The following is a 27,480-nucleotide window of genomic DNA, read 5'->3' as shown; positions in this document are numbered from 1 at the left end:
AGTCACTGAATAAGAACCCCTGAGTTCATACTGATGTAAATAAATAAGGGAGAAGGAAAAGTTCTTCCTGACTGTATGATGCCAACCAACAAATACAGAACCAAAAACACTTAGAAAATAATCAATGGAAGCTAAAAGAGTGAATGAAAACTGAATGAGGAACCAGATAAATAGTAATTTTTTGGTGGACAGACTCAATACAACATCACGTAGCTCCTGACAACACTCAGCATTTCTGGGTGCTTCAGACAAAATGCATAACCTGAATCTAATAAGGAAAAATATCAGAAAAATCCCAGTAACTGACTTGGGTTTTTCTTTTGTTTTTGTTTTTTTTTTTTTTTTTGCTAAGGAAAATTCACCCTGAGCTAACATCTGTGCCAGTCTTCCTCTATTTTGTATGTGGGTCACTGCCACAGCATGGCCACCAACGAATAGTGTAGGTCTGCACCTAGGAATCAAACCCAGGCTGCCAAAGTGGAGGGCACCAAACTTGAGCCCTAGGCCTTGGGGCTGGCCCCTAATAACTGTCCTGTATTTTTTCTTTTTTAATAACAATGTCAAGAAAGACAAAAAGAGGATGAGGAATAGTTCTAGACGAAAGGAGAATAAAAAGACATGACAACTAAATGCAGGACACAGCCCTGGATTGGATGCTGGACTGGAAAAAAATAGCCATAAAGAACATCAATGAAATAATCACAATATTTCAATACGGTCTGTGGATTAGAGAACAGATTGCATCAATGTCAAATTTCCTGATTTTGATATTTATCCTGTGGCTATACACGAGAACATCCTTGATCTCAGGAAACACACACTGAGATTTTGTTGGGGGAAAGGGCACCAAGTCTCCCAGCTTACTCTCAACTGTTCAAGGGGAAAACACGCAGAGAGAGAGAATGACAAAGCGACAGGGGCAAAACGTAGGCAAGTGGTGAATCCAGGGAAAGGATATACTGGAGTTTCTTGGATTATTCTGGCAACTTTTCTGTAGGTTTAACATATCAAAACCAAAAGGTTATCAAAACACACACACCCGTACATACACCACTATAATTATTCTCCATTTAACAAGAGGACACAGCAGCTCAGGGACAGGAAGAGACGTGCTCAGCCAAGAAACTACTAAGGCTTAGAACTTGAATGCAGGTCTTCTGACAACAAACCTTTCCCGTGTCACTGCCCAGTCGGGTCAGACTTAAACCAATCAACAACGACCCCTAGTCCTTAGCATAGGCCACAAGGCCGCGCCACTCTCCCATGCCCTTAGCTCTCTGCCCTCCTTTCCTGTCACTCTCCCAACTCCCCTGGCCCGGGCCGAATATCAGAGCCTCATCTCTCTTCAGGCCTCGCTCGCCCCGCTCCCTGTCTGGGGAGCTCTTCCCCAGTCACGCCCTCAGTACTCCAGTGTCGCTTTAGAAAATCCGTCCCTGCTCACCCTGGATAAGCAGCCTTCCTCCCTCCAGTCTCGATTCCCCCTGCCCCACTTCATTTCTCTCAACAGCACAGACCACACTCTCACAGGTTATATATTTACGTGTCTTCCCTGACAGAATATAGGCTCCACAAGGATGGGGACATGACATGGTCTATTTTTTGCTTACTGCTATATATTTGCAGTTCTTATAATAGTTCTCATAGTTCTTATAATAGTCTGGCATGTGTGTGACACGCTCAAAAAATATATCTTGAATGACTAGATAAATAAACAAAGGCAGGTGATACCAATTAAATTTGCAACAGGATTTTTCTGGAAATTGACTGATTGAGTCTAAAATGTATATGGAAGAAAAAAGACGCACAGACAGCTAATACAACTAGAAAAATGAACAAGAGAAGGTACTCACCTGACAAGGTACTCAGCAGCAAAGCTACAGTATCTAAGATGACATTGTCATGGGTATACACAGCTCACTGAAACAGAATCAAGTCCACAGACAGACTCCCGCGAACATGGGCGCGTGGGGGTATGAACAGAGAACTGCAAGTTATCTAGGAAAGGAGAGACTCCCAATAATGGCGTTGGGGTAACTGTTTCACCACATGGACAAAAACATAAAACTCAGTTCTGACCTCATGCCACACAAAAATAAATTCCAGATAATTTGAAGATTTAGCATTCAAAAAATCCTCTAAAACTTTAAGAAAAAAGGAGATTATATATGACCTTATGGTAGAGGAGACTTCTTAAAGACACCAAAACAAACCCCAGAAACCATAAAGGGCAATATATATGGGTTTGACTTAAAATGAAAAACACTTATATGAAAACAATGCATGATGAACATACGTAAAAGGCAAGTAAGCTGGAAGGTATTTGCAATGTTACCCCTGCAACTCACTAAGAAAAAGCCACACAGTCCAACAGAAAGCCAGGCAAGGAATCTACACTGGCGGTTCACCGTGAGAAAATACTAATTGTCAATACACACAGGAAAAAATGCCCAGACTCATCAGCAATTACAGAAAAAAGCTTACTAAAACAACAGTATAATGTTTCTCACCTATCAGATTAACCAGATTTCATCAGACAGTATCAAAGATGTGGAAAATGGGAACTTTCGAATACTGCTAGTGAGGCTGAAAAACAGGACAGCCATTTTGAAGAACCATTCGGCTTTTGTCAAACTGGAGATGCACATTTTTTATGACACAGCATGAGGAGAGGTGCCAAAGGCTGTTCCCTGAAGCACTGTTTCTATAGGAAAACAGTGAATACACCTAAACATCCACTAATAGGAGAATAAACAAAATGTGGTATATTTATTCAATAGAATACACTGGTTATAAGTAACTAGTTCTATACACACCAACACAGAGCTCCAAGATACAACAGGTGAAAACGAAGAACACTGACAGCTTGATGATGTTTATGTACATTTTTAAAACACCAAAACAATATCATTTCCTTAAGACACCAGGTGAAAATGTAAAGAACGGGTGAACACACACACAGACTCAGTGCCGTGGTCCCCTCTGCAGGGCACAAGAGGGCAACAGGACCGCGAGGCTTAGTCAAAGGAACTTCACCTGTATCTCAATGTGCTATTTCTTAAAAAAAAAAAAAAAAAAGGTGGGGAGTTATTACTTTTGGATGGTGGGAATGCGGACATTTATCATTGTTTGTCCTTTTTGGTAATTTTTCAAGTTTTCTTTTGCAGCATGCTTCCCCTGGGGCTCCACATGCGCTCTGCTCCAACACTGGAGGAAACTGGTGGCACCGGACACTGAGAACAGCATAACACTGAATTTTATATATGATTTAAATGATGTTCAAAGTAAATTGTGACTATACGTGATTTGAGCCTTAGCTGACCCACTTCAGAGATTCACAGCGTCATCAACATGATAACTTAAAACAAAATGCACCTAAAACACTTCCTGCATTTAGGGGAGGATTTTTGAGACCAATCGAATTACAAAATTAAGTGAACCAAAATCTCTTCTCTCCAGTGCCATCTGGTGGAAAAAAGAGGCAACCTCATCTGCACCTCCCACGGGGACCCACAGTCGCGGTCCTCAGGCCGCCATTCTTCTCAAGGAAGCGCCCTCTCTCACGCTGGGGTGACCATGAGGTACCCTAGTAACTGCTCGCTTTCTTTAGAGCGTTCCTCAAACTAAATTCTTCAGCCTGCAGGTTAGATCAGAAAGATCTGCTCTTTCATCTTCCCCTGCTCAGACTCCTTCTTTAATGTTTTTTAATCAGATATGCTTTAACTTCTCCCTCACAAGACCACTCTGTGATCATAATCTGCATTCATCCACATTTCAAACCCTCCAGAGTAAAAAATTCCAAAAGTTGATATCTATATTAAACATTTTAGTGTCATTTTGCTGTTGCATAAACTTATGATGGTAAGCATTTTTCATTTAAAGGACTTTTTAAATATAACATATTGTCACTATAAATATGCAGTGGGAATTATAAATACTTCCTTCTTACCAGCACTGGACGGGATAGTAAAAAACATACAGTATCTTACCAAGAGCCAATAAAATAGGCTAGATTTTTCAGACATTAAAGAAAAATATCAATTAAAAAAAGGAAAAAAAACAGTAACAAGGTTATGAAACCCCCAATTTGCAATACTGAGTTCCTCCATCCATTTACAAGCCAGAGACAGAACCTTGCGGGGTGTAAAATTATTCTGGAAAATGCCAACTGTACTCAGACACAATAAGTCAATCCTAAATGATTCTCCCTTAGTGTTTTTTTGTGGCTATGATTCCATTCGAGCTTTATGACCTGCTATGACAGACAGCTTTTCAATTGTTTCCAAACCAGCACCAGCAGAGGATGGAAACAGAGTCAAAGGCACTCCCTCAGAGGCTCCACACCGTTAGCCTTTGATGTATATTTACATTTAGCGAGTTTCAGTGACTCCATTCAGATGCTCCTGCAGGTTCATACAGACACACTGAACTGTTGGTTGGACTTCTCTTCCTTCCTCAAAGTTTACGATAAAGAGACTAATCCCCGTATTGGGGCTGACTGACACGAGTTCAGATCTGCTCAGACTCGCTGGTAAGGAACACTTGAGGTCAGTCACAAGATAATCAAACAGGTTTCTCATGTAGGCGCCATGACTCACAACTAAGACACTGGCCGCTAACCCTGGAGCACTGCTGTCTGAATTACATGCGGGGGCACAGGTTTTTCCTAAAGGAAATGTCTTTGCCAAAGAAGTTTCCAGAGAGTTGCTTGGAGCTCCTTGGGAAAACTGTCCTTTCTCATCTGCTTCTTTCAGGATCAGTTGACAAAGAAATTCAAAAAAGTCTTTTCCACGCATTTTCACCTTCAAGAAAAGAAACAAAAGCTTAAATAAAGCGACACTAATGACCGTCTTAAACATTAACATAGAACATAACTGACTGAATTTTTTCTGTCATCGTCAGCACTACACAAGCAGAGGAAACTGTTTCTCTTCATTCAGTCAGTGGTTCCACAGACCTTTGTGAGCGAGTGCCCACCACATTTCTGGAACGAGAGAGGCACTTCGGAGACAAAGATGAGTAAGACACAATTCCCCGCTCCTGACTGCAAAGCACTGAGTCTAGTTAGGGAACCCACAGTCAACGGAAGCCCATCAAATAAGAGTGTCAGTCATGAAACTACATTTGGCACCCCGGTTTAGTTAGAACCACAACAAGGACAAAACAGTCTTTCCCTTATTAAATTAAAAGAAAGTCTTTACAAGAAAATTGTGAAAATAAAGAATAGGGGGGAACCAACCACCAACAGTACAACTGGAAAGCAGAACACTCCAAAGAGATGCAAGCACGTGATGACGTCCCTCACCAAGCTGCAGAGGCTGTGACCGCTGAATTACTGGGCCTCTTGCTTTGCTCAGTCTCGCCTGCCGCTCCCCTTGAACAGCACCACACCTGCTCTACGGCCCACCACCACCACTGCTGAAGCTATTGCTTCATATTCAAGTTTTCCTAAGAGTCCCATCCAATAACACATTTCCTTAAACCCGTTATCCGTAATGACTGCCAACTTAATAATACACAAGAAAGACAGGATAGCTTAAAAAGGTGGAAAAGAATGACACGGTACCGAGTTGTTTCATGAACCAAACAACTTTCAAACTGCTTAGCTAAAATTTAGAAACATCCCATTTACACACTAAGTCAGATTTCAGCTCCTCCGACGCTGGGCAGTGTATCAGCGTGCACCCTGCCCCAGGGCTCCATACCTGGGCTAAGGTCTCTCCTCCGGGTGGTGTGAACATGAGGCATTCTTCTCCGGCTGCTTTGGCCATTGCTCTCAGCTCACTCAGCGCCCTGCCTTCTGCAACTCCGTATTTCTGCAACGGTCCAAGAGACACAAGGGCCTCAAGTGAATTTTCAGTACAACAGGTCCAGGTTTATGGAAAATTTAAGATAATCATCCGGGAATCAGCTTAGTTTCCTTCCGTTTACTTGATTTTATCTCCTCTGAACTGATAATGGGAACATACCCAACAGCGGGCCACGTTCCCCTGGAAAACAGAGTTGACATCTTGCATTGTACACTGTGTCCAGGTGGGATGTACCGAACATCTCACTCAGGTTCACTTACATAGACCGTGGGGCTTTACTGGACAAACACAGGGATTTGCACAGATTCCAGGGCAAGAGACTGCCAAGTGCAAGGCACCAGACGGCCCCCTGACACCCACACATGCTGTCTCATTTGATCTAATCACAGCACTATGAGATGGTATCTTCATCTCCGTATTTATAGGTGGGAAAGCTGAGCTTCAGAGAGGCTGAGCGACTAGCCTATCTTCTCACAGGCGATAACCAGCAGAGTGAAAGTTCAAACCCAGACCTACGTGACTTCAAAGTTTGCCACCTTGTTAGACTCATAGAGACTGAGCCTAAAGGACACAGGGCCACAGAGCACACACGAATGGCCAAGAAACACGGGAATCGACCGCATTAGGGATCCATAACGTGAAAACGAAAACGGCACTTTTCATAAGTCATTAAATTGGAAGACCAAAGAGACCGCTAATAGCTAGTGTTGATGTGAGAAAAAATTCCTCGTAGATCACTCAAGGAAGCGCAAATTGGCAAAGCTTTTCTGGAACCAAATTTAGCCATATTGATAAAAACGCTTTAAAAAAGGACACCTTCAGCAATTCCAATTCTAGGAAATGTATTAGATATTTATACAAAGAATTAAGTACAAAGATGTTTATTTTAACATTATTCACATCAGTGGAAAATCTAGTCATGACCTAAATATCCATTAGTAGTAGGTTGGTGAAATAAAATTATGCAATATCCATATATTAGAAGAAGAGTCGTAACTAGGTGACCATATTGATGTGCATTCATGGACGCTGGAAAACACAGTAAGTGAGAAAAGGTGGTTAAAACACAATACGTGTAGTAGGATCACATTTAGAAAAACACAAACACAATCAGACAGACAGACAGATAAACAGGCTGACAGACAAACGTGAACAAAAGTCAGGAGTACACATGACCAAAATGTTCACTGTGTTTGTACGGGGTAGCAATTTTAACTGTATTTTTTTCCAAGCTGTTCTGACCTTTAATTACCTACGATAATGGATTACTTGCATAATAAAATATTTCAAGAGACAAATCATTATTTATGATTTGCACTGATGGTGTCAAAAGACTGTAACACCACCATATGACAGAAATCCAACAGTAAAACATCACGTTTTATAGAATACATGCACATTTTGCCAGCTGCCCATGCAGTCCTCAGGTCCAAACTCTTACACCGTCAACTATATCTGGAGCAACCTCTACTACAAAGAGGGACATTAAAAACCATCACTTGCTTTGTTTTCACAAGAATGGGAACATCCATTTGTTAAATATCCCAATGCTACACTGAGACAGGTCAGGCAGCGCGGCCAGAGCGAAGAGGAGCCCGGGACCCACTGCTCCCCGGCCGTGCTGAGAGCGCAGTGCAGTGGGGATACCGACCAGGAACGGCAGTGAAAAGTGCTGCAATGGAGTGAGGTCCCGGACACAGACACACAGCAGAGACATCCAGTGTGGACTTGGGGAATCACAGAGGGCGAAAGCCTCCGGGCGAGTGCATGTCGGCCAGGTTCGGGGAGCAAAGATTCCAGGCAGAGTGGAGGACAGAATCAGCAGCTCGGTGAGGGAAGGGCACAGGGAGCCTGGGTCACTGAGAAGAGCCCTGAGAGGCAGATGACCAGCGGTCCAGAGCATGGACTCCACGGCCAGTGGGCCCTGATCTGAATTGGAGCTCTGCCACAAACTAGCTCTGTGGCCCTGGGTGTGGATTGACCTATGGGTGCCTCAGTTTCTACTTCCGTAAAACAGGGGTTAAAAAAGGTTTTAAATCTTCACAACATCATGCTGCTGTGAAGATTAATAAACCGGAAGCACCTGGAAGAGTGCCAGAACACGGTGAGCAGCATGTGAGCACTCGCTAACGGTATCCGCCAGGCTGGGCACCAAGCACAAGGAGAGGGGAAGGAGGCAGGTGGAGACAACAGATGAGATCCCACAGCATGCTGAGAGCCACGCTTGAGTTAGGACAACTTCTCGAAGGTAAAAGAGAAGGACTGAACTGTTTTATCCAGGGCACAGCAACCAAACTTTCCAAAGATTACTCTGGCCGCAGTGTGGAGATTAGATTGGAAAAGCGGGAGCAAGAGAGAAAACAGGAGCATCACTGTTGCAGAGATCTGGATGACAGACAGCACACTGAACTGCAGCAGGATGGCGGCAGTGGGCTCACAGAGAAACGAAGGAGTCCAGGAACTCTTTAGAGGTATACCTGACAAGATGATGATAGGGTGTGCAGTGTGTGAGACAGGGAAGAGTCAAGGATGAATGGTGTGAGAAACTGGGTAACGCAGGAGCGGGCGGAGAGAAGAGAGTGCTTTCCAGTGAGCTGGAGGCAGCGGCTACATAAACAGAATCAACAGTAGGCAGTCTGTTGTGTGGGTGTGCGGCTCAGATAAGAGATCTAAGCGACAAATACTTATTTGGAAACCATGAGCCCACGAAGTGAAATCATAGGAGAGGGTGAAAATACTCAGGGAGAGAGCACAGAGTGAGAAGAGATGGCCCCGCCCAACAACCACGCTTTCTTCTACTGGGCCTGTTCAGGGCTCCGCTGAACTCACATTTTTGCTTAACAGGTGAGCATGGGCTCTCAGGCACAGAATGCGCCTTTGCAAGCAGCATTCATGCTGAAGCTCTCGTACCTTTGTTGAATTATAACAGAGAACACAAGCGAGTTATGGAAAGCAGTTCTTTAAAGGTGCCCTAGCCATTCTGTCACATTCCTATCCAGGTAGAGAAGGAATCACAGGGCTGGCAGGGACATTAACCAGCTTACAGGTCAGTATTACAGAGCATGCTCAAGATGCTGCTCTAGGAGGAGACAGGGTCAAATCTCAAGTCTGAAATTGCTGGCTGGCTCCAGCTAAATCACAGTTTCAGAAAGACTTCTTTCTGTTGTACAAAATGGGCATAAGAAAGTCTATTCATGCTTAAAACAGCAGAGTAGCACTGGGAGGCTGAGGAGAGGACTTCTCACTTTGAAACGCTTCTGTACCGTGTGAAGTTCTTATGAGGACACCTTGCTTGTATAATTTAAGAGGCTTATCTCATAGGATTATATAATCAAGTAAGACACTATCTACGAGAGTATGTAACAGATTCTTCACACACGTTAGCTGATTCCGCATCCCTAGCAGGAATGCATGTCATTTTCAGCCACGTGATAAACTGAGGTGGTTTATTGATAGTTCATGGAAAGAACACTACGTAAGTTACCTACCCTTTCTCGAAGTCTTGAATCGTACTTTACTGCCATATCTTTGCAAAATTTGCTCTTCTCCAAAATCCCACACGTGGTCTGAAAATCAAAAGATAACTGTTCCTATTCTCATAAAAATAACCATTCTGGCCAAAACAGCAATATAATACATGCCATTTTAGTGAATGAAAAGGGACTAGAAATAATCTTCCTTTGCAAAGCTTGCCTCTCCTCTCTACTGCTCATCCTTTGTCTCTTCACTCTGGATTTTCCTATTTCCTTCTAATCTGTCCTCTAGTTCAGAGGTCAGCAAACTCCAGCCCACAGGCCAAATCCAGAGGACCACTTGTTTTCACAAATAAAGTTTTATTAGAACACAGCCATCCACGTATTATTTATGGCAGTTTCACGGTCCAACAGCTGTGACAGAGACCATACAGCCCACAAAACTTAAAATATTTGCTCACTATCTGGCCCTTTACAGTAAAAGTTCTAGTTCACTAATTCTCCATTCAGGTGTGTCTAAACTGCTGTTAAACCTATCCCTTGAGTCTTCATTTCAGTTACAACTTCAGTTCTAGAATTTGCATTTGGTTCTCGTTTACAGTTTCCAGTTCTCTGCTGAGACTCTCAATGTTGTCTTTTATCTGTGCATTGAACGGTTATTTTAAAGCCTACGTCTGGTAATTCCCATGATTGGATAATGCCCGCAGCCGTTCCTGCTGCCTTTTGTCTTTGCTCATTTTTGTTCACATTCCCTTCCCTCATTGGGTGCCTGGCCTTTTTCATTGACTAGCGACACTGTATTTGCAAAACTGCAGAAATCATTTCAGTCCACATTTGTTTTGTTTTTTAACCCTCTCCCCACAAATTGGACATTTTCAACATTACTGTTTCATATTGTCAATACCTTTACCAATGTCTTTGCTCACTATTCTCTTTTGAAACTCAGACCTTCCTTCTGGAATTATTTTTCTTCTTCAGTTATCCTTTGAAAATTTATTCACAGCCTGTTTGTCTGAAACGTCTTCATTTCACCTATCCTCTAGAAAATGTCTTGCTGAGTATAAAACTCAAGGCTAACCCTTATTATCTCTCAACACATTAAAGAAATTATCAATATTGACAAATTTGTTGATCACCTAATATTGGCCTTTGGTAGATGGTGTTTTTCCTTCTTATTTCTTCGGAGTTTTGCAATTTTAAGTGTAGATGTGGGTTTCTTTTTATTTATCTTGACTGGAATTTGTCATACTTCTTGCATCTGAGAATTTGTTATCTTTCAACTTCTATAAAATTAACTGTGACCTCTTTGAAGGTCGTGTCTTTCCCATTCTGAGACCTCATTTTGAAAGACGCTAGACCGTCTCATCATGTCCTTCATGTCTTTTAAACACGTGCTTTTAGATCTATCATACTGTGCTACATTTCATTTACTATCTTATATTTACCTATAAGCTAATAATTATTTCAGTTGTGTCTAATCTATAATTTAGTATATTCACTGAGGTTTTTGGCTTTTTAACTTTTTCCAGATTTTTAAATCTTTATCGAAGTATAATTTACAATAAAATACACCCTATTTTAAGTATACAGCTCATCAAGTTTTGACAAATGTATACAACCATCTACATACCATTGAAATCAACATATAGAAGAATTCCATCACCCCAAAAGATTCCTTTGTACCTTGCCAGCCGATCCCTCACAGCCTGGGCCCCGGGCAACCACTGATCTGCTTTCTGTAACTACAGATTAGATCTGTCTTTTCTAGAGTCTCACACAGATGGAATCACACAGGAGGTGCTCTTCTGTGTCTAGCTTCCTCTGCACAGCATGTTTTAGAGACTCATCCACGTGGCTGCTGAGGTGTTTCCATCACATGACTACACCATCGTTCATTTACCCATCCACCTACTGATGAACACATGCGTTGCTTCAACTCTTTGCCTATTACAAATAAGACTGCTATTATCAAACAGTCGTGTATAGTCTTTGTGTGGACATATGTTCTTATTTCTCTTGGATAAATTCCTGGGACTGAAACTGCTGGATCATATACTCAGTTTTGTTAAACTGTCAAACTGTTTTCCAGAGCATTTATTGTGTTTTACATTCTCACTAGCAATGTATGAGTTCTAGCTGCTGCACATCCTTTTACCTTTTCAATTTTAGCCATTCAAATGTGTGCATAATGGTATCTCATTGTGGTTTTAATTTGCATTTCTGTCGTGATCAATAGTGCTAAGCATCTTTTCATCTGTTTATTGGTCTTCCATACATCTTCCTTTGTGAAGTACCTGGTCAAATTTAAATCTTTTGCCCATTTTAAAGTGGGATGTTTGTCTAATCACAGAGTTGAAAGAATTTTAGATATATATACACATCTATCAATATACAGAGAGGTGTACGTATATACATATGTATGTCTTTGTCAGATGTATACATATACACATTTTATATATATAATATACACATTTATAATTTTCTCAATCTGTTTCCTGTTCATGCTTTGTCCTAAGAAACCTGTGGACAAACCAAGGTCATAAAGACTTTTCTCTTGTGTTTTCTTATAGAATTTTTATAGATTTAACTTTTAGATTTGTTCTACATCAACTACAAGTTAATTTTCTGTATGGTGTGAGGTAAGGGTCTAAGTCCATGTTTCTCCACATGGAGAGCCCACTGTCTCAGCCTTTATTGAAAAGACTACTCTTTTCCCATTGAATTACCTTGGGACACTGTCAAAACCCAACTGACCAAAAAAACACAAACAATCAACCATATAAGTTTGGATCTATTTGTGGTCCCTCAACTTTTGCTTGAGAGAAAAAGTCTTTATTTCACCTTAATTTTTGAAGCATTTTCACTGGGTACAAACTTGGAAATTTTTTAGTCATTATTTCTTCAAAATATATTTTTTTATCACTCCCACCCCACTTCCGTCTTGACACTTCAACTACATGTGTAGTATATTGCTTAATATTGTCCTATATTTCACTGAGACTCTTCATTTTTTTTTCAGTCTTTTTTCTTTTCATAGACAATTTTAGTATGTTCTATTTCTGTGTCTTCATATACACTGACCTCTTCTTCTACAGTGTCTAATCTACGGTTAATCCCATCTTGTGAAATTTTCATTTCAGAATACTGTTTTTCATCTCTAGAAGATCAATTTGGCCCTTTTTTTAAATATATATTCGATTTCTCTCTTCATTATGCTCCTCTGAGCACAGTTCAGCCTCACTATTAAAGGTGTGATCCTTCTGAAGTCTACATTTTACACTCTGTGTATTCAACAAAATGTCTCTGCTTTGGTTGGTGGGAACCCAAATAGTTCCCAACCATGTGTGGGCTCTGGAAATGTCTGCTTAGGGCTCCCCAGTAATTGCTCTCTCCGCTGAAGCTGCGTGCTGCTGGCCTCATCCAGTCTCATTCTCCGCACGTGCAGATTAACAGTCCCCGAAAGATTTGAGGGGATCCCTACACATGTCTAGAGTTCTTTCTCTGTGCAGCTCTCTCTTCCAGTACTCCGCCCTATGAATTTCAGTTATTTTAACCTCCCCAAATTCCAAGCTTTGTCTCCTCAACTCACTGAGTCCCCTGTACTTTATCTGGCTTGTCCTACCAGAGCCTGGAAATTGTTTCAGCCGGAAAACCAGGACAATCCAAGGGCTGCCTCATTTGTCTCACTTCATTGGGGATCATGGGCCTATGCTGCCTGAAGTCCAATGTCTGAAAACTGCTGCTTCACACATTCTGTCCTGTTTCCTTGTTGTTTATGGGGGTAGGCTACATTCCAGCCCTGTTACTCCCCAACGATTGTCACAAAAGTCTCCTTCCATTGAGCTTTTAGACGTTGATTTGGTTCCTCTTTAAATCTCTGGGGTCATTTGTATAGTAATCTGTTCCCTAAAGATATTTCAAAAATGTCTTTTATTTCCTTATAGTAACAGTTTTTTTTTTATTTTAATTAAGATTATGATAGATTACAACCTTGTGAGATTTCAGTTGTACATTATTGTTAGTAATGTTGTGGGTACACTTCACCCCTTGTGCCCTCCCCCCACTCCCCCTTTTCCCTGGCAACCACCGATCAGTTCTCCATGTCTATATGTGTAATAGTTTTTTTAAATTGTATGTGGTAATTCTAATATCTGATGTCTTTATGGGTTAAAGTCTCCTGTCTGTTGTTTCTGTTGGCTCTCTCCCCCATGACATCTTCTCTGTCTTTTTTCAGACATTTCCCCCCAAGCTACTCTAATTTAAAAATTACCAAAATACAGTAGGAAAATAAAATGAAAAGAAAAGAAGTCCTGTCAGAGGGAGGCGAGGATTGGAGGTGATGTCTGCGTGCGATTTAACTCCCTACAGATTCTGGTGGCAGATTTTTCAAGGTTACAACTGTCGAGACTTTTGACTCATCAGCCTAAACCTTGACTCTAAACTTACCTGCTTTGTCCTCGTGAGGTCACTGGAGAAAACATGGGTAAACTTCACATTCTTAAGAAATATACCAGCAGCAGCTGCTTGTTTAAACCCAGTTTCTGAAAGAGGCTCATCCACTCCTTGTCCTGTGGTGTTAAGAGAAGCAATAATAACATTCAAATATAAATATAAGGGATGAAAATAAAATCACATGGAAGAGAACATAAATAGCACTTATCTATATTTTACTAAAAGATTTTCTTGATTAAAAAAAGAAGGAGGGGCCGGCCCCGTGGCTGAGTGGTTAAGTGTGCGTGCTCTGCTTTGGCGGCCCAGGGTTTACCAGTTCGAATCCTGGGCAGGGACATAGCACCGCTCATCAAGCCATGCTGCGGCAGCATCCCACACAGCACAACCAGAGGGACCCACAACTAAGAATACACAACTAGCTACCAGGGGGTTTGGGCGAGAAAAAGGAAAAATTAAAAAAAAAACAGATTTTCTTGGATACTTTTCCACATAACTTTTCAGAGAACTGACAGCAAGTAAAATTAAGCAATAATCCTATAAAGGCTCAGGTATTCAAATTTTCCTAAAAGAATGTTTGCCTCATGAAAATAAATGACGAGAATTCCCCTGTCTCAAGCTTTCCCCTCCTTCACAGTCACCCATCTCTCGATCAGCTGTGCTTTATTAATGCCGGCTCTGAGCTTACATTCTCAACACATGTGTTACGGTCGACGGAAGGACCAGCACCGAAAGACTTTCCTTCTTTATCTCCGCTACCCAAAGGTTCCATATTGTATTACTTTCCCTCCCTTCCTTCTTCCTTCCTTTCCTTTTTTCATTTAAAAAATACCCTGAAACCTTGATGTCCAGGAGACAGGCTGATTAGACACTCTGACAGGCCCTCCTACTACAAAAGGACTAAATGTGTGTATGTGGGTGTGTGCGTGGGGGTGTGTGCGTGTGTGTGTGTGCTGTTCACAGGTTATAAGGAAAATCTCCAAAAGGCAAAGCAAAGCAGCCAAAAGACCCTGATCTGAAACTTGAATATTAACACGAGAAAATGGAGCTGCCATGATGCCAAAGAGAGCAGGCGGTGGCGGGCGAGGAGGCGGCCGCGCGGGACAGCAAGGGGGGAGAAGGGAACTCAGCCTCCCTGGCGGCCAGGGACCCTGTAAGGAGCCTCACGCAGTCTCAGTCAGTGGTAAAATCAAACACACATCATCTTCAGAGCGAGTCGTTCTCAATAAAGGCTAACAAGTTTTCTACTGATCTACAGCAAATAATAGTTCAGTCACTAAGTTAACGCACAAGAAAACAACCCATCACGAATGAAAGTCAGCAGAAACAACACAAAACAGATTTAGAACTATTGATACAATTCAGACGTTGAAATCAGCAGATAAAGACTATAAACTGTGAATCAAACCTAAAAACAAGGGGCCGGCCTAGCAGCATAGTGGTTAAGTTTGGGCACTCCACTTCAGCGGCCCAAGGTTCACGGGTTTGAATCCTGGGTGCAGACCTACATATCACTCATCAAGCCATGCTGAGGCAGCATCCTACATACAAAATAGAGAAAGACTGGCACAGATGTTAGCTCAGGGCAAATCTTCCTCAAGCAAAAAGAGGAAGACTGGCAACAGATGTTAGCTCAGGGCCAATCTTCCTCATGAAAAAAAACCCCAAAAAAACATAAAGATAGAATCACAAAAATAAGCAAGTAACAAGAAGCCATCAAAAACAATCAGACAGCTTTCTAAAAGAACCAAACCGATCTTTTAATAATAAAAAACAGAATTGCTGTGGGGGAGGGAGATCCCTCAGTGGATAAAGGAGACTCAGGTACACAGAGGCTTAATGAACCCCATGACAGGGCTGAAGGTATTGCTCAGAATGCAGCACAGATACAAGGAGATGGAACAAATCTCCAATATATCAGAGACACAAAGAAAAAAGTGAGAATTCCTAACACACATCGATTGGAACTCGAGAAAGAAAAGAGAAAATGGAGCAGAGGAAACAGGAGATAATGGCTGAGAACTGTCCAGAAATAAGACATAAATCTACAGATAAAGGACACACAATGTACACCAAGTAGGATAAATTTTTAAAAAAAAAGATCCCTCCTAGACATATTAAGGGAAACTATAGGATACCAAATCAAGCAAAAGGTTTTAAAAGCAGGTATGCAGAAAGACAGATTACCCACCATGGAACACCACTTTGCTGGGGAAGACTTCTTAACAGGAAAATGGAAGCCAAAAAAGCAAAATACTATCTTCCAAGTGCTAAGAGAACTGTCAGTCTAGAATTGTCTAGACTAAAAAAGACTGAGTAGAATAAAGACAGAATACAGAATTGTCTGGAACAGAAACAATGGAGACTATCTTTACTATCAACTGATCTAAACTAGGGGAGCTTTCAAAGAAGATACTTCAGGAATGAAGGTTTGAGATGCAAAAGAAACGAGGAGAGAAACTGGGTAATGTATACATAAAGCTAAACAAACACTGTCTAAATAAATTAAATAATAATGCCTATGTTGTGCAGTTAAAAAATGATAGGACCAAGATATTAAACAACAGTAATGTAAGTTCCTTGTTATTTTTCAGGACAGGGGCTATTAATCTTATGCTTTACTAGCTATGAATGGTAAACATTTAAAGGTAACCATTAAAAGAATGGAAATGGTTTATCATTTCAAAGACAGTAGGTAAGAGAAGAGGGAGTTGGATAAGAAAAAGAAAAAGAAGCACTTACGAAGTAAAAGCAAGTAAGAACGAAAAGGAAGACTAGAAAAAGGGAGAAAAGAGCACCAAAGAAAAACAGTTCAAACAGTAACCAGGAAAAAAGTAAATAGACTACTCTTGCCAATTAAAAGACATATCATTAAAAAAAAAGAGCCAAAATCAGCCACCTACTACTTATGAGGTAACACCTAAGACATCACTAGACAGAAAGGTAGAAAGAAAAGGAACGGAAATAAATACCAGGCAAATTCCAGCCCCAAACAGCTAGGGTAGCTATATCACCATCAGAAAAGCAGGACTTTACGACAAAAGTCTTAGTCAGGACTGTCAGGATCACTAGAAATAATCAATGATCCAATTCACTAGGAAGATACAACTATTTTTAGACTTGTATGTGCCTAATAAAATAGGCTCTAACTATATAAAGGCAGAATATATAAAGCAAAAACTGATAGAATTTGAGGTATTACAAGACAAATTGGCCATCACAGTGGGAAATTCAACATATTCATAAATTAGTATTTAGGTCATGCAGGCCAATCAGTAAATTTACAAAATTGGTAAAGTATAGAAGATGTGAACAAAATCGAGGTTGATTATTTGAAATATAACTCCAAATCCGAAAATTAAGAGAACACAGATTTTTCTCTAGCATACAACGGTAGGTTTATAAAAACTGACCATGTTAACAACTTTAAAAGAAGTCTTATCAAATAAACCATATTGTCAGAACGCAAACAATTACACTGGAAGCCAGTCACCAAAGATGAAGAACAAGAACAAAATGCCCAGTCATTTGGAAATTTCAAAAGCAGTTGGAAATAGCTCACAGATTAAAGAAGAAATCATAATGGAAGTTTAAGACACTTGGTGCTGAATACTCAGGAAACCGCTACATATCAAAACTGCAGGTATGCAACCAAAATGGTACTCAGAAATATCTAAGCCTTGAATGCTTAAAAAAAGAAAAAAAAAGAGGCTATAACTTAAAGAACTAAACATCTAACTTACAAAGTTTGGAAAAGAACACAAAACAAACCTAAAAGACAAGTGTGAACACAAAAACTTTTATTCGTGTTCCACTGTCAGCTTCTAACAAAATGCGACAAACGGGCAGTACTGAAGGAAGGAGCAGTAAGGAACACAAGCTCAAAGGGTGATTTGGGCGAGGCACATGTCAACAGAAAACAAAGGTTCACTTAATTATCAGACGAGCTTCCAGAAGAGGGAGTCAGGCTCAGTGGGTAGGAAAATCAGTTTCTGCAAACCGCAGATGTCCCTAACCAAAAAAATAAACCTAAATGCTTTTAGAATCACAGCACAGAAATAGCATGTCTAGCTGAAAGCTGATCCAAGATATTCTTTAAAAGCCAGACTAGCTGGATCATAGGGAGATTAAAAGATCTGAGTCCAAATTAACAGGACAAGGGAGGGAGAATCTGTTTAAAATAAAGCATCAATCTCATGTGAGAACAGCAATTCTCTTTTTAAACCTCCTCTTTGTTACTCCTAAAAATAAAATAACTGTCTTAGCAGAAAAATACCATTAACACCAGCCAGTAAACTTTATACATCCAAATACAAAATCATTTTAAAACCCAGCAGTTATATTTTAAGACAACTAGACCCAATATAACTCTTTAATCAGCTGACTGGGCCACTTTGAAGCTCCCCATAAACAATCCGGAGCCCCGTCCTTTACAGCCAACTCACTTAAGAGACTTCTTCCTCGTGCTTACCAACTGCTCTGATCATACGTCTGCGACTGTGACGCTTTAATTCTGTAATCCCAATTCACAATACGGAGCCCAGCCCAGTCCACCTGCCCCACCAAACCTGATCAACTCACAGATCACGTTAACGCTAAAGGAGAGAGCCAAAATAACAGTCAGAGTATACCAACCTTGAAGTATTTTCTCCTTGTTAAATCTTGTTTCTCCACTAAAATAGAGAGAGGGGAAAAAACTTTTAATATCAAATTAGGTTATTTTGGGGACGAGAAAAAAAAATCAGCAATGAAAGGTAATGATACTCAAAAAGACGGCATATCAATTTTGTAACATACTTCATAATCTAACCTATAAAATTATAATTTATTCTAAACTAATATCTGCAATTATCTACTCTAATGTACTTAACGAGCTAAGACTTTCAAACTGCCTCAAATTAAAATGAATAGATCATAAATCAATCTTAAGTGAACTGCAGGTAGAAAATTCTATTAAAATATATATATAATTTTTGTTAAATAATCTTGTTATAATAATGTTGACCAAAACTACCTTCCCAGGCAGCAGGGCCAAAACATGAAAGTCAGTCCATTCACTGTGAAGGAACAAGTACGGGGAATCTGCATGGATGGGAAAGCAGCTCGCAACCCTTCAGATCCCCTGCCTTCTCTAGTTCCTAGATCTTCTCCAGCTGTCCCATTTTGTAGTGCCGAGAACTAGCTTGACGATCACAATGAAGAATGGAGGTTTGGGTACCACACTTTTAAGAATTAGAAAACCAAACCAAAGCAAAACAACTTTGAAGCAACCAGAAGAGTGAAGGGACTGGAAACTGTCACAAAATAATAGGCAACCAAAGCTGGAAGGGAAGACAGTGGAGGGGGGTGGGTACCTGGCCAAGACTGGAACAGGGGGGACCTACAATGAAAGCAGGCGTCAAATGCACGGAAAGCTATCAAGGACAATTCAGGTGACACTCCCTGAGCTCCGTTTACGTGCTAAGTACAGTGCCGTGCAGGGGAGACACAGAGATGCAAAAGCCGTGTGGCTGCCCTGGAGAAAGGAGCCGGCTTGTTCTGTGTGGACACTGGACCTAGAATTGGAAATAGTGGGTAAAAACAGTAAACAGGTTTCCTCAGAGCAAGTTATTTTCTCACTTGGAATCAAATGTCTACAGCCCATATTTATATCCTTCTATGTCAATGAGAGGTGAAAATCCTTTAAAGTAAACTTCGTTGCCCTATATCAGGCTCGAGAAAAAAACTGCTTTGGCTCTACACTTACCAGCTGGGTTAATCTCAAGCGCCTCAGTGTCCTTGTCTGTAAATGGGGATAATAATCACAGGACTCTTGTGATACTCGAGTGAATATAGACAGGTAAAGCGTTTAGAGCACTGCTTAGCTTTTAGTAAGCACCCAATAATTATAGTTGTCAGTCATTTTTGGACAGAGCTACAGAGAAATCAAAGATTTAGCTTAATGCATTTTTAATCTTTTAAAAATGCTGAAATAAACAATATAAACAAATAACATAACTATAAAGCCAACACCCACATAAAACCACCCAAGCTAACAGATCACTGCCAGCCTCCTAGGCCCCCCCTTTCCCACCACAATGCCCTCCCAGCCCAGTGGAACCACCACCTGGACGTCTGGATGCTCTGTGGTTTCCTTTCCAGCCCGTGAAGAGCGTAGATTAGTTTGCCTGTTGCTGAACTTTATAATGAATTGCGTCTTACTACAGTCGTTCTCCGTCATCTGCGGGGGATTCCAAGACCCCCAGTGGATGCCTGAAACGGCGGAGAGTACTGAACCCCATAAATACTATAGGCTCTCCTATATTAAGTACTTATCACACACTGTGGCCGTAACTTTTGCAGCCTGGGGTGCAACACAAAAACTAGCACGAATTACTTTTTCCTTCTTCACAATTTCACGGTTAGAAGATTGGTTCTTACTGTAGATCTGAGCAACCTCAGCATACGATTTTTTTCTTTGACCTTTTCACTTAAAGGAAGCACTTTATGGCTTCTCTTTGGCATCTCCGAATTGCCAGCATCTCTACTCTTGCACTTTGGAGCCATTATTAAGTAAAATAAAGGGTGTCAGAATACAAGCACTGCGATACCACAACAGTTGATCTGAGAACCAAGACAGCACTAAGTGACTAATGGGCAGGGAGCACATACAGCATAGATCCACTGGACAAAGGGATGAGTCACGTCCCGGCGGGATGGAACGAGATTTCATCATGTTACTCAGAATGGCGCACAATGTAAAACTTATGGATTGTCTATTTCTGGAATTTTCCATCTCATATTTTTAGACTGCAGTTGACCACAGGTCACCGAAACCGCAGAAAGCGAAGCCCTATATGAGGGAGGGCTACTGTATATGTAGCCTTCTGTGTGTTGCTTTTTTGGTTCAACACTGTTTGTGAGATACTTCAAGACTGTTGAGTAGGGCTGTACTCCCTACATTCTCGTTACTGTGTAACACGCCACTGTAAGAATTTACAACAATGCATTCATGTGTTCTATTGTTGATAAGATATTTAGATTGTTTGCAGTTTGGGGCTATGCTGCCACGAACGTGTTTGTACAGAGTGCATCAGACTCTCGAGGGCAGTGGTTCTTAAAGTATGGTCCCGTCCCAGCGTCACTGGCATTGCCTGGGAACTTGTTAAAAGCAAAAGTTCTCAGGCCCCATCCCAGACAAGAATCAGAAACTCAGAGGCTGGGGCCCAGCGATCTGTGTTTTAATAAACCCACCAGGTGGTTCTGATGCACGCTCATGTTTGAGAACCACTCAAGGATTGGTAAACAACTCTTTTTGTACATAGTTTTACTGGTATACAGTCACACCCATTTGTTTATATACTGTTTAAGGCTACTTTCACACCATACCAGCAGATTTGAGCAGTTCAGACAGACTGGCCTGCAGAGCCTAAACTATTTACTATCTGGCCTTTTAATTAAGAGTGCGCTGACCCAAGCACTAGAATTGCTGGGCCACAGGGTATGCAAACATTCAGCTTTACCAGACAATGAGAATGTGATTATACCAATTTATACCACACTGCCGTGCTCCACATCCTCACCAACACTTAGTCATGTAAGAGTTTTCAATTTGTGCCGATCTGGCACCAGAACAGTTTATTGCACCTTGATTTTAATTTGTATCGCTGATTACTATGAAGGCTGATCGTTCCTGCTCTGTTTTTAAGTGAAGCATCAGTTTAAAAAGTAAAAAGTCTCACACGGGATTGATTTACTCAGATCCAGAAGGGAACTCCATCAGATCTTAAAGCCAGAATCACAAACTCGGGTCTCCGCCTGGAAGATTGTCCCTTATTTACAAAAGACAGTTGCCGACCCCTGCCTAGAGCAGTGGTTCTTAAACTTGAGCATGTATCAGAATTCCGTGGTGGGCTTAATACAACCAAGACTGCCGGACCCGACTACCATGTGCTCATTCTCCAAGACCCAACACAGGCAGCCAGCTCTTTTAGGTAGCCTTCCCTCCTCAGTACCATTCCCCACCTACCTATCCTATTTTTAAATACCCCACCTCTCTGCTCTCATTTTACCAGGGCACTACTACCATAAGGTATCATCTGTATGCTAATTAACTTTTCAGTTGTGTGTCTACTCTGGCTCCAGTTCCTTAAAGGCAGAGCCAGAGGTTGCACCACCCTAACATGCCACCACCTGGAGAAAGTTCTGGAAAATAACAGAAGCTCAGTGTACGTACTCTGCAGTGGAAGGTCATCTGGAAATACCAAAGTGACAAATCTGTTTACCCTTTGCTCCAGCAACCCTATCACTGGGAATACCTGCATTCATCCCTATTTAAAAGAATATTTGCTACAGTATTATTTCTAATAGCAAAAGATGGTAAATAACCTACAAGTCCATTCACGGGGAACTGGTTACAGTAACAAACAGTGGGATATCTACTTAATGGAATACTATGTAACCGTGGCCCCTGAAAAGAGAGAGATTGTATCTAAAGATATGGAGAAATCACCAAGATACTTTATTAAGTAGAAAAAGCAAGATGCAAAATAATATAGAGACTATCTTTTTAGAAAGAAGAGAAATAAGAATAAACATTTGGATACGCACAAAGAAACACTGGAAAGATACAGAAGAAACTAATAAACATGGTCACCTATGGGGTGAGAGAAGGAGAACAGGAAGACTGGCAGAATTGACTTGATCACCAAATATGTGGAATTATTAGCTTTAAAAACTGTATGACAAGTAAATGAAATTACACAGAACTATTTACCAAGGATTTGCCATTACTATCATTGTTGTTAGTATTAATGAAAGATTTCTTATACTGCAAAATTCACTCAGAATCATATAAAATGGTTGTGAAAGAGGATATTAACCTCTACCATTCAGACAGACAAAGCCTCCAGGGCAATGATGCTGGAAACTACCATTTCTGATACAGAAAATGGTTCCCAAACACTGGATTCACTGCCAATCCCGGCCTCATGGTCTTGCTGACACCAAGAATGAAAAAACTGCTGTTTAAATACAGGTGACATCCTCTTTAGATAGTGGCTTTGTGGACAAGTTCAATTTCCAGCAAAATTCAAAGAACCACCCCCCTCAATCCCACATTTACTTTTATGTAGGAACCTCAAAAGGTTTTGCCTACTTTCTGTGGATCACAAGCTCTCTTGCTCATTCCATGAATTTAAAATCAAGGGTGAGGGGAAACTTAATAATTTTGCCAGTCCAGGTCTCTACAAATCACAGAAAATCAGCAGAGATGATAATTTTTTGTATGCCTGGTAAAAAGCTCAAGATCTTAATTTAATCCCAAGAGCTGCTTTGATAAAAAAGATTCAGAATAAAAGATTATATCATCAAAATTGTCATCTTATAAAAAATGGAATCTCACCACTTTGATAGCTTTGTAATGGCACTGCCCCACCATCTAACCATTTTTGGTGAAAGGAGAAAAAATAGCTATAATATAACAGAAGGTTTCCTTTAGCTTGAGGTCAGTAGAGACTGCTGCAAACATTATTCTATTATTAACCATCACTGGCATTCTAATGGGCATTTTGCCTTCAAATCACTTTATAAATATTACAGAGTAGGACTCTAGAAATAGAATTTATTTCCAAAAACATTCATAAATATTTAGCTTTACAGCTTTTATCAGCCTATCAAGAAGTTTGTATAAATCCTTGAAGCAACCATTTAAAGTAAGTGTTCTGGGGGAGTGGGAGAGAAAAGCGGGTGACTAAAATAGTTTTACTGTTAATCTACTTCCCAATTAACCAAAGTTTGGCTTGTGACAGTGGCAGAGAAGGTGGAGGGAAGCTGAAAAGTCAGAGGAATATATTTTGAAGGAGTTAGGAATAACACCACTCATTTTCAAAATCTACAGTGTGACCCACTTCCAAAACAGAACACTCGACTCTGCAAGAATCCAAATGCTTATGCCAAGAAGTTGTCTTATGACCAGCCATTTATAGGCCTACAAATATGCATCATCCGTTTTGTAGATTATCACACTGTTCTTCACTTAAAAAGATATTTTATTTTGTTAGTTCTGGTCTATATTCTATGGCATTTCTTTAGAAATCAGATAGAAATCTTAATTTCCCAATCATATCATTTTAAAAGTTCAATTCAATAGACAAGTACTCAGTTTGCCACGAGAGAGACAAATCATGAGAAATTAGTATGCATTTGGGACAAGTTTTCAAAATATCCATGCTTTAGCGTACACGGAAATGTAAAGCCTCACCTACCGCTTGATCATGAATCCAGCTTTATCCTAATTGCTCTACACCAATTAATTCACTTTAAAATATAGAAGATTTCAAGGATGGGTAACACAGAGTCTTTCCCTAGATGGTTGAGGGGAAAAAGAATATAAGATACCCAACCCACGATATATTTTTGTTTACATAGAGATTAGTCTTGGTGGCAAAGGATCTCCCAACAGATCAACTCCATTCCCAGAAAACAAACATCACAGTAACACAACAATTACATACATCTCTCTGAAAGTTTACAGAGAATCTAATATTTCTTTCTCTCGCTTTATGAATGACCAGAACAATGATTAACATTCAACAAAACGTAAGTTAACTGATGCTAGAGGTAGAGTAAGAAAAACAAATCAGTTTTGCTAGCAATAATTTCACTAAGTTATCAAGTTTAAGTTATTAAAAGTAAATTAAATTCAGTTTGTAAAACTTTAAGAGTTAAAAATAGAAGTGAAATTGGGATGATTTTTCAGGCAACTGATTGCAAACACCTACAAACACCATTTCAAGGGAACTAGGGCCTTCACCGTGTTGTGTAGGTGATGGCAATGCCAACCTACCTACTGGAGTTGTCAACACTGCTGTGCCACACAAGATCATGAGAACTTGCAGTTTAACAATATCAGTAAACTTCAAGTTCGAAATGTTGGGCATTCTACTCCAAAAATGATACATACTAGTACTTTCACTTCCAAATATGATGAAGAAAGATAAACACACATACAGTAACAGCACAAGATTCATAAAGAATTCAGCTGACTTAAAGAAAGTGCTTTTTGAAAAAGTTTTCTTGCATTGTCTGAAGAGGCACTGTTCAAGAAAATCATCCAACTCTTAAAAAACATTGATCATGCCTTCAGCTCCAAAGTATCTAACTATCTCAAAGAGTTATCCAGAATCAGGTAATAGAAAACTCAAGCGCAGATTCTCAATATTACACTAAATGATCCAATGTTGGTGATTCCAGTAAGTCATTATATTTAACTATGGTGATTATCAACCAAGATAGAAATCGCTTCTTCTCCTGAAAGAACCATCAATTTTTAGCTTTGAGAACTCTGAAAGAGAAAAGAGAGATGATCTAAACAAGAAAGCAGCTAACCCTAACTCTAGCAATTAATTCAACAGCTTCATTCCACTTTCTCACGAATAAAACAGAACAAAGCAAACTATTCTTATCACTCTTCACCATTATATTAGGAAAAATAAAAAGTAGCCTCTAAAATGGCTGGTGATATTCAAGAAATCTACAAACACTTTGCTTTAACCCAATAAACTAGGAGGCGGAAGGGTACAGTGGTTAAAATGACGGGCTGTAGAGTCAAGATGCGTTGGTTCAGATCCTGCCTCCCCAACTTGCCATGTACTTTAAGTAAGTTACGCACGCTGTGTGTTCCCTCACTTGCTAATTCAGGAGCAATCCTTACCTAACTGGATTGTTATCAGAAGTTAATTACAACAGTGCCTAGCACATAATAATTTATTAAGACTTTTTTTATTTTTATTTTTTGCTGAGGAAGATCGGCCCTGAGCAAACATCTCTGCCAATCTTCCTCTAGTTTTGTATGTGGGACACTGCCCCAGCATGGCTTGATGAGCAGTGTGTAGGTCTGTGCCCAGGATCTGAACCCACGAACCCTGGGCCACTAAAGTGGTGCACATGAACTTAACCACTACACCACTGGGCCAGCCCCAAGACTTATTTTTTAATTGGTTTCTATAGAAACCGTATGAGGAATCAATTAAAAAATCAAGCCCTTCTTAAGAAGCAGAGAAGGGATAAAATCCACACTCATATAACAATTGTCTATTAAGAATCTAGATAGGGATCACCTGATTTTTCAAGAGGGCTGTTTAACTCAGATGTTCCACAACTTCTGAGCTTCAATTACATGCCAGACACTGTGCTGACTGCGTCAAGATATCAGAAACTGCTCTAACATTGGAAGAAAGGACAATCAGGACTCTGGTCCCTGTTCTGCTACTGACTGGCTGTATGACCTTAAGTAGGTCATAAAATGGTCATAAAGCATTCTAGAAAATGGAGAGAGGTGGTGGAGAAGAGATAGAGAGGAACTCGATTTCTAGTTTAGTCATTAAAATCCTGTGTATGGTAAAGGGACCACTTCAGATGGTTCCCAAGATTGTGGTCCTATAGAAGAAGAAGAGGACAGAAAAGATGGCAGGTAAAGTCAGCTTGACAAGGTTAAGTCATATTAGTGTTCCTTGTGAGCTCCATGAAGTCAAAAATGGTATCTTATTTGTCTGTGTAACCCAGTCCACTGGCACATAGCACCTACGCAAAATGCTGGCTTAGTAAACTACACAGACATATTGGAGGACTAACCACATTTTTATTAGAGCTGTCCTTATAGAAACAGAAGTTATTTCATTCTCAGATATACTTCTTCCCCTCCATTGTGCTACACACTTTACCTTTCTCCCATTTAATTCTCAAACTAACGCAGTGAGGTAGGTACTATCATTATCCCCATTTTACATATAGCGAAACCGAGATCGGAAAGATTAAGTCAGTTAACAAAAGGCCAGGTTAGGAGGCTCCTAAGTGGAGCCTGAATCCTAACCTAGGTCTATCTTGCTTGAAAAATCTGTGCTCTCTTAACCATCTTGAATTTCACTTCCTATTAACAGTCAGCAAAGGAGTGTTGAGAAGGAAAAAGATAAGAAACATAAAAACCTATCAGCATTTAGCTCCCAGTAATGTTAAGATAAAAATATTTGTTCGGGGTGATGCGGTACGCTGAGACGAGGGCGGGGGCCCCTTTTTCTCTCTCAGAAATGTAATCTCTTGGGGGAAGAAATAAATCTCAAATATATGTCTGTGGGGCTGTCTGTCCTGGCAAACAAGGGGGAACAGCAGAGACGGGGAGAGCGGAAGGCAGGCAGCCAGCTTTAGAACTCTCAGCCTTGGACGAGCTATCCTGCAAACTCTTTAGGATCCGCTGGGGACCAAAACGGTGCACTGAGAAGTCCAGAGACAAGGCTGTCTTTCTTGAGCTTTAGCTCTGCCACCAAGTGGCCGGGAGCCTTGATCATTTTACACTCATCCAAACCTCAGTCTCCCCCTCTGTAACACAGGACTGACGTTATCTAACACCTGCCTTCTGGCTCAGCGTTGCTGGGGGGAGGGGAAATCGAAATGGAACAGCACGTACGAAAACACCTGGAAAATAGCCCAGTGCAGGCTACCCCTCTGAGGAGTGAGCAAGCAGGGAAGAGAGGGGATGACAATCAACGGTCCCTTCACCCACTCCAAAACACACTCAATAAAAGGCACCCCGCGACAGCAATACTCACTGCCGGACAACGGTCAGAGCGAAGCGCGTCATCATGCTGGCCCCGGACGGAGAGGAGCACAGGCCACGGCTCGGTCCTCCGCCCAGCGCCGCCGGCCGCTCGGCACTGCGGGCTCACGGCGCCCACACCACTTCCGCCAACCCCCGCCGGCCGGCCGGCTCCGCGGCC

At 40.9% G+C, this 27,480-nt stretch overlaps 1 protein-coding gene across 2 annotated transcripts; it reads right to left on the bottom strand.

Annotated features, from left to right (window-relative positions):
* Positions 1-312: 312 nt before the first annotated feature.
* TIGAR (TP53 induced glycolysis regulatory phosphatase) lies at positions 313-27,480 on the bottom strand. Of its 2 annotated transcripts, XM_014841753.3 has the most exons (6): positions 27,313-27,480; positions 18,365-18,402; positions 13,727-13,848; positions 9,296-9,373; positions 5,703-5,813; positions 313-4,799 (listed from the first exon to the last, which is right to left on the bottom strand). In XM_014841753.3, the coding sequence occupies exons 1-6, from the start codon at positions 27,345-27,347 to the stop codon at positions 4,368-4,370; spliced, it is 816 nt and encodes a 271-aa protein (XP_014697239.1). In that variant the 5' UTR covers positions 27,348-27,480; the 3' UTR covers positions 313-4,367. The 2 variants fall into 2 exon arrangements, with proteins under 2 accessions (XP_014697239.1, XP_044611844.1); XM_044755909.2 differs by lacking the exon at positions 9,296-9,373 and having other exon boundaries at positions 27,313-27,461.

This window comes from Equus asinus, chromosome 22, assembly GCF_041296235.1.
Source record: "Equus asinus isolate D_3611 breed Donkey chromosome 22, EquAss-T2T_v2, whole genome shotgun sequence".
Taxonomy (NCBI): Eukaryota; Metazoa; Chordata; class Mammalia; order Perissodactyla; family Equidae; genus Equus; species Equus asinus.
Note: the sequence above shows the minus strand (reverse complement) of the source record. Positions and strands in the feature narration are given on the sequence as shown.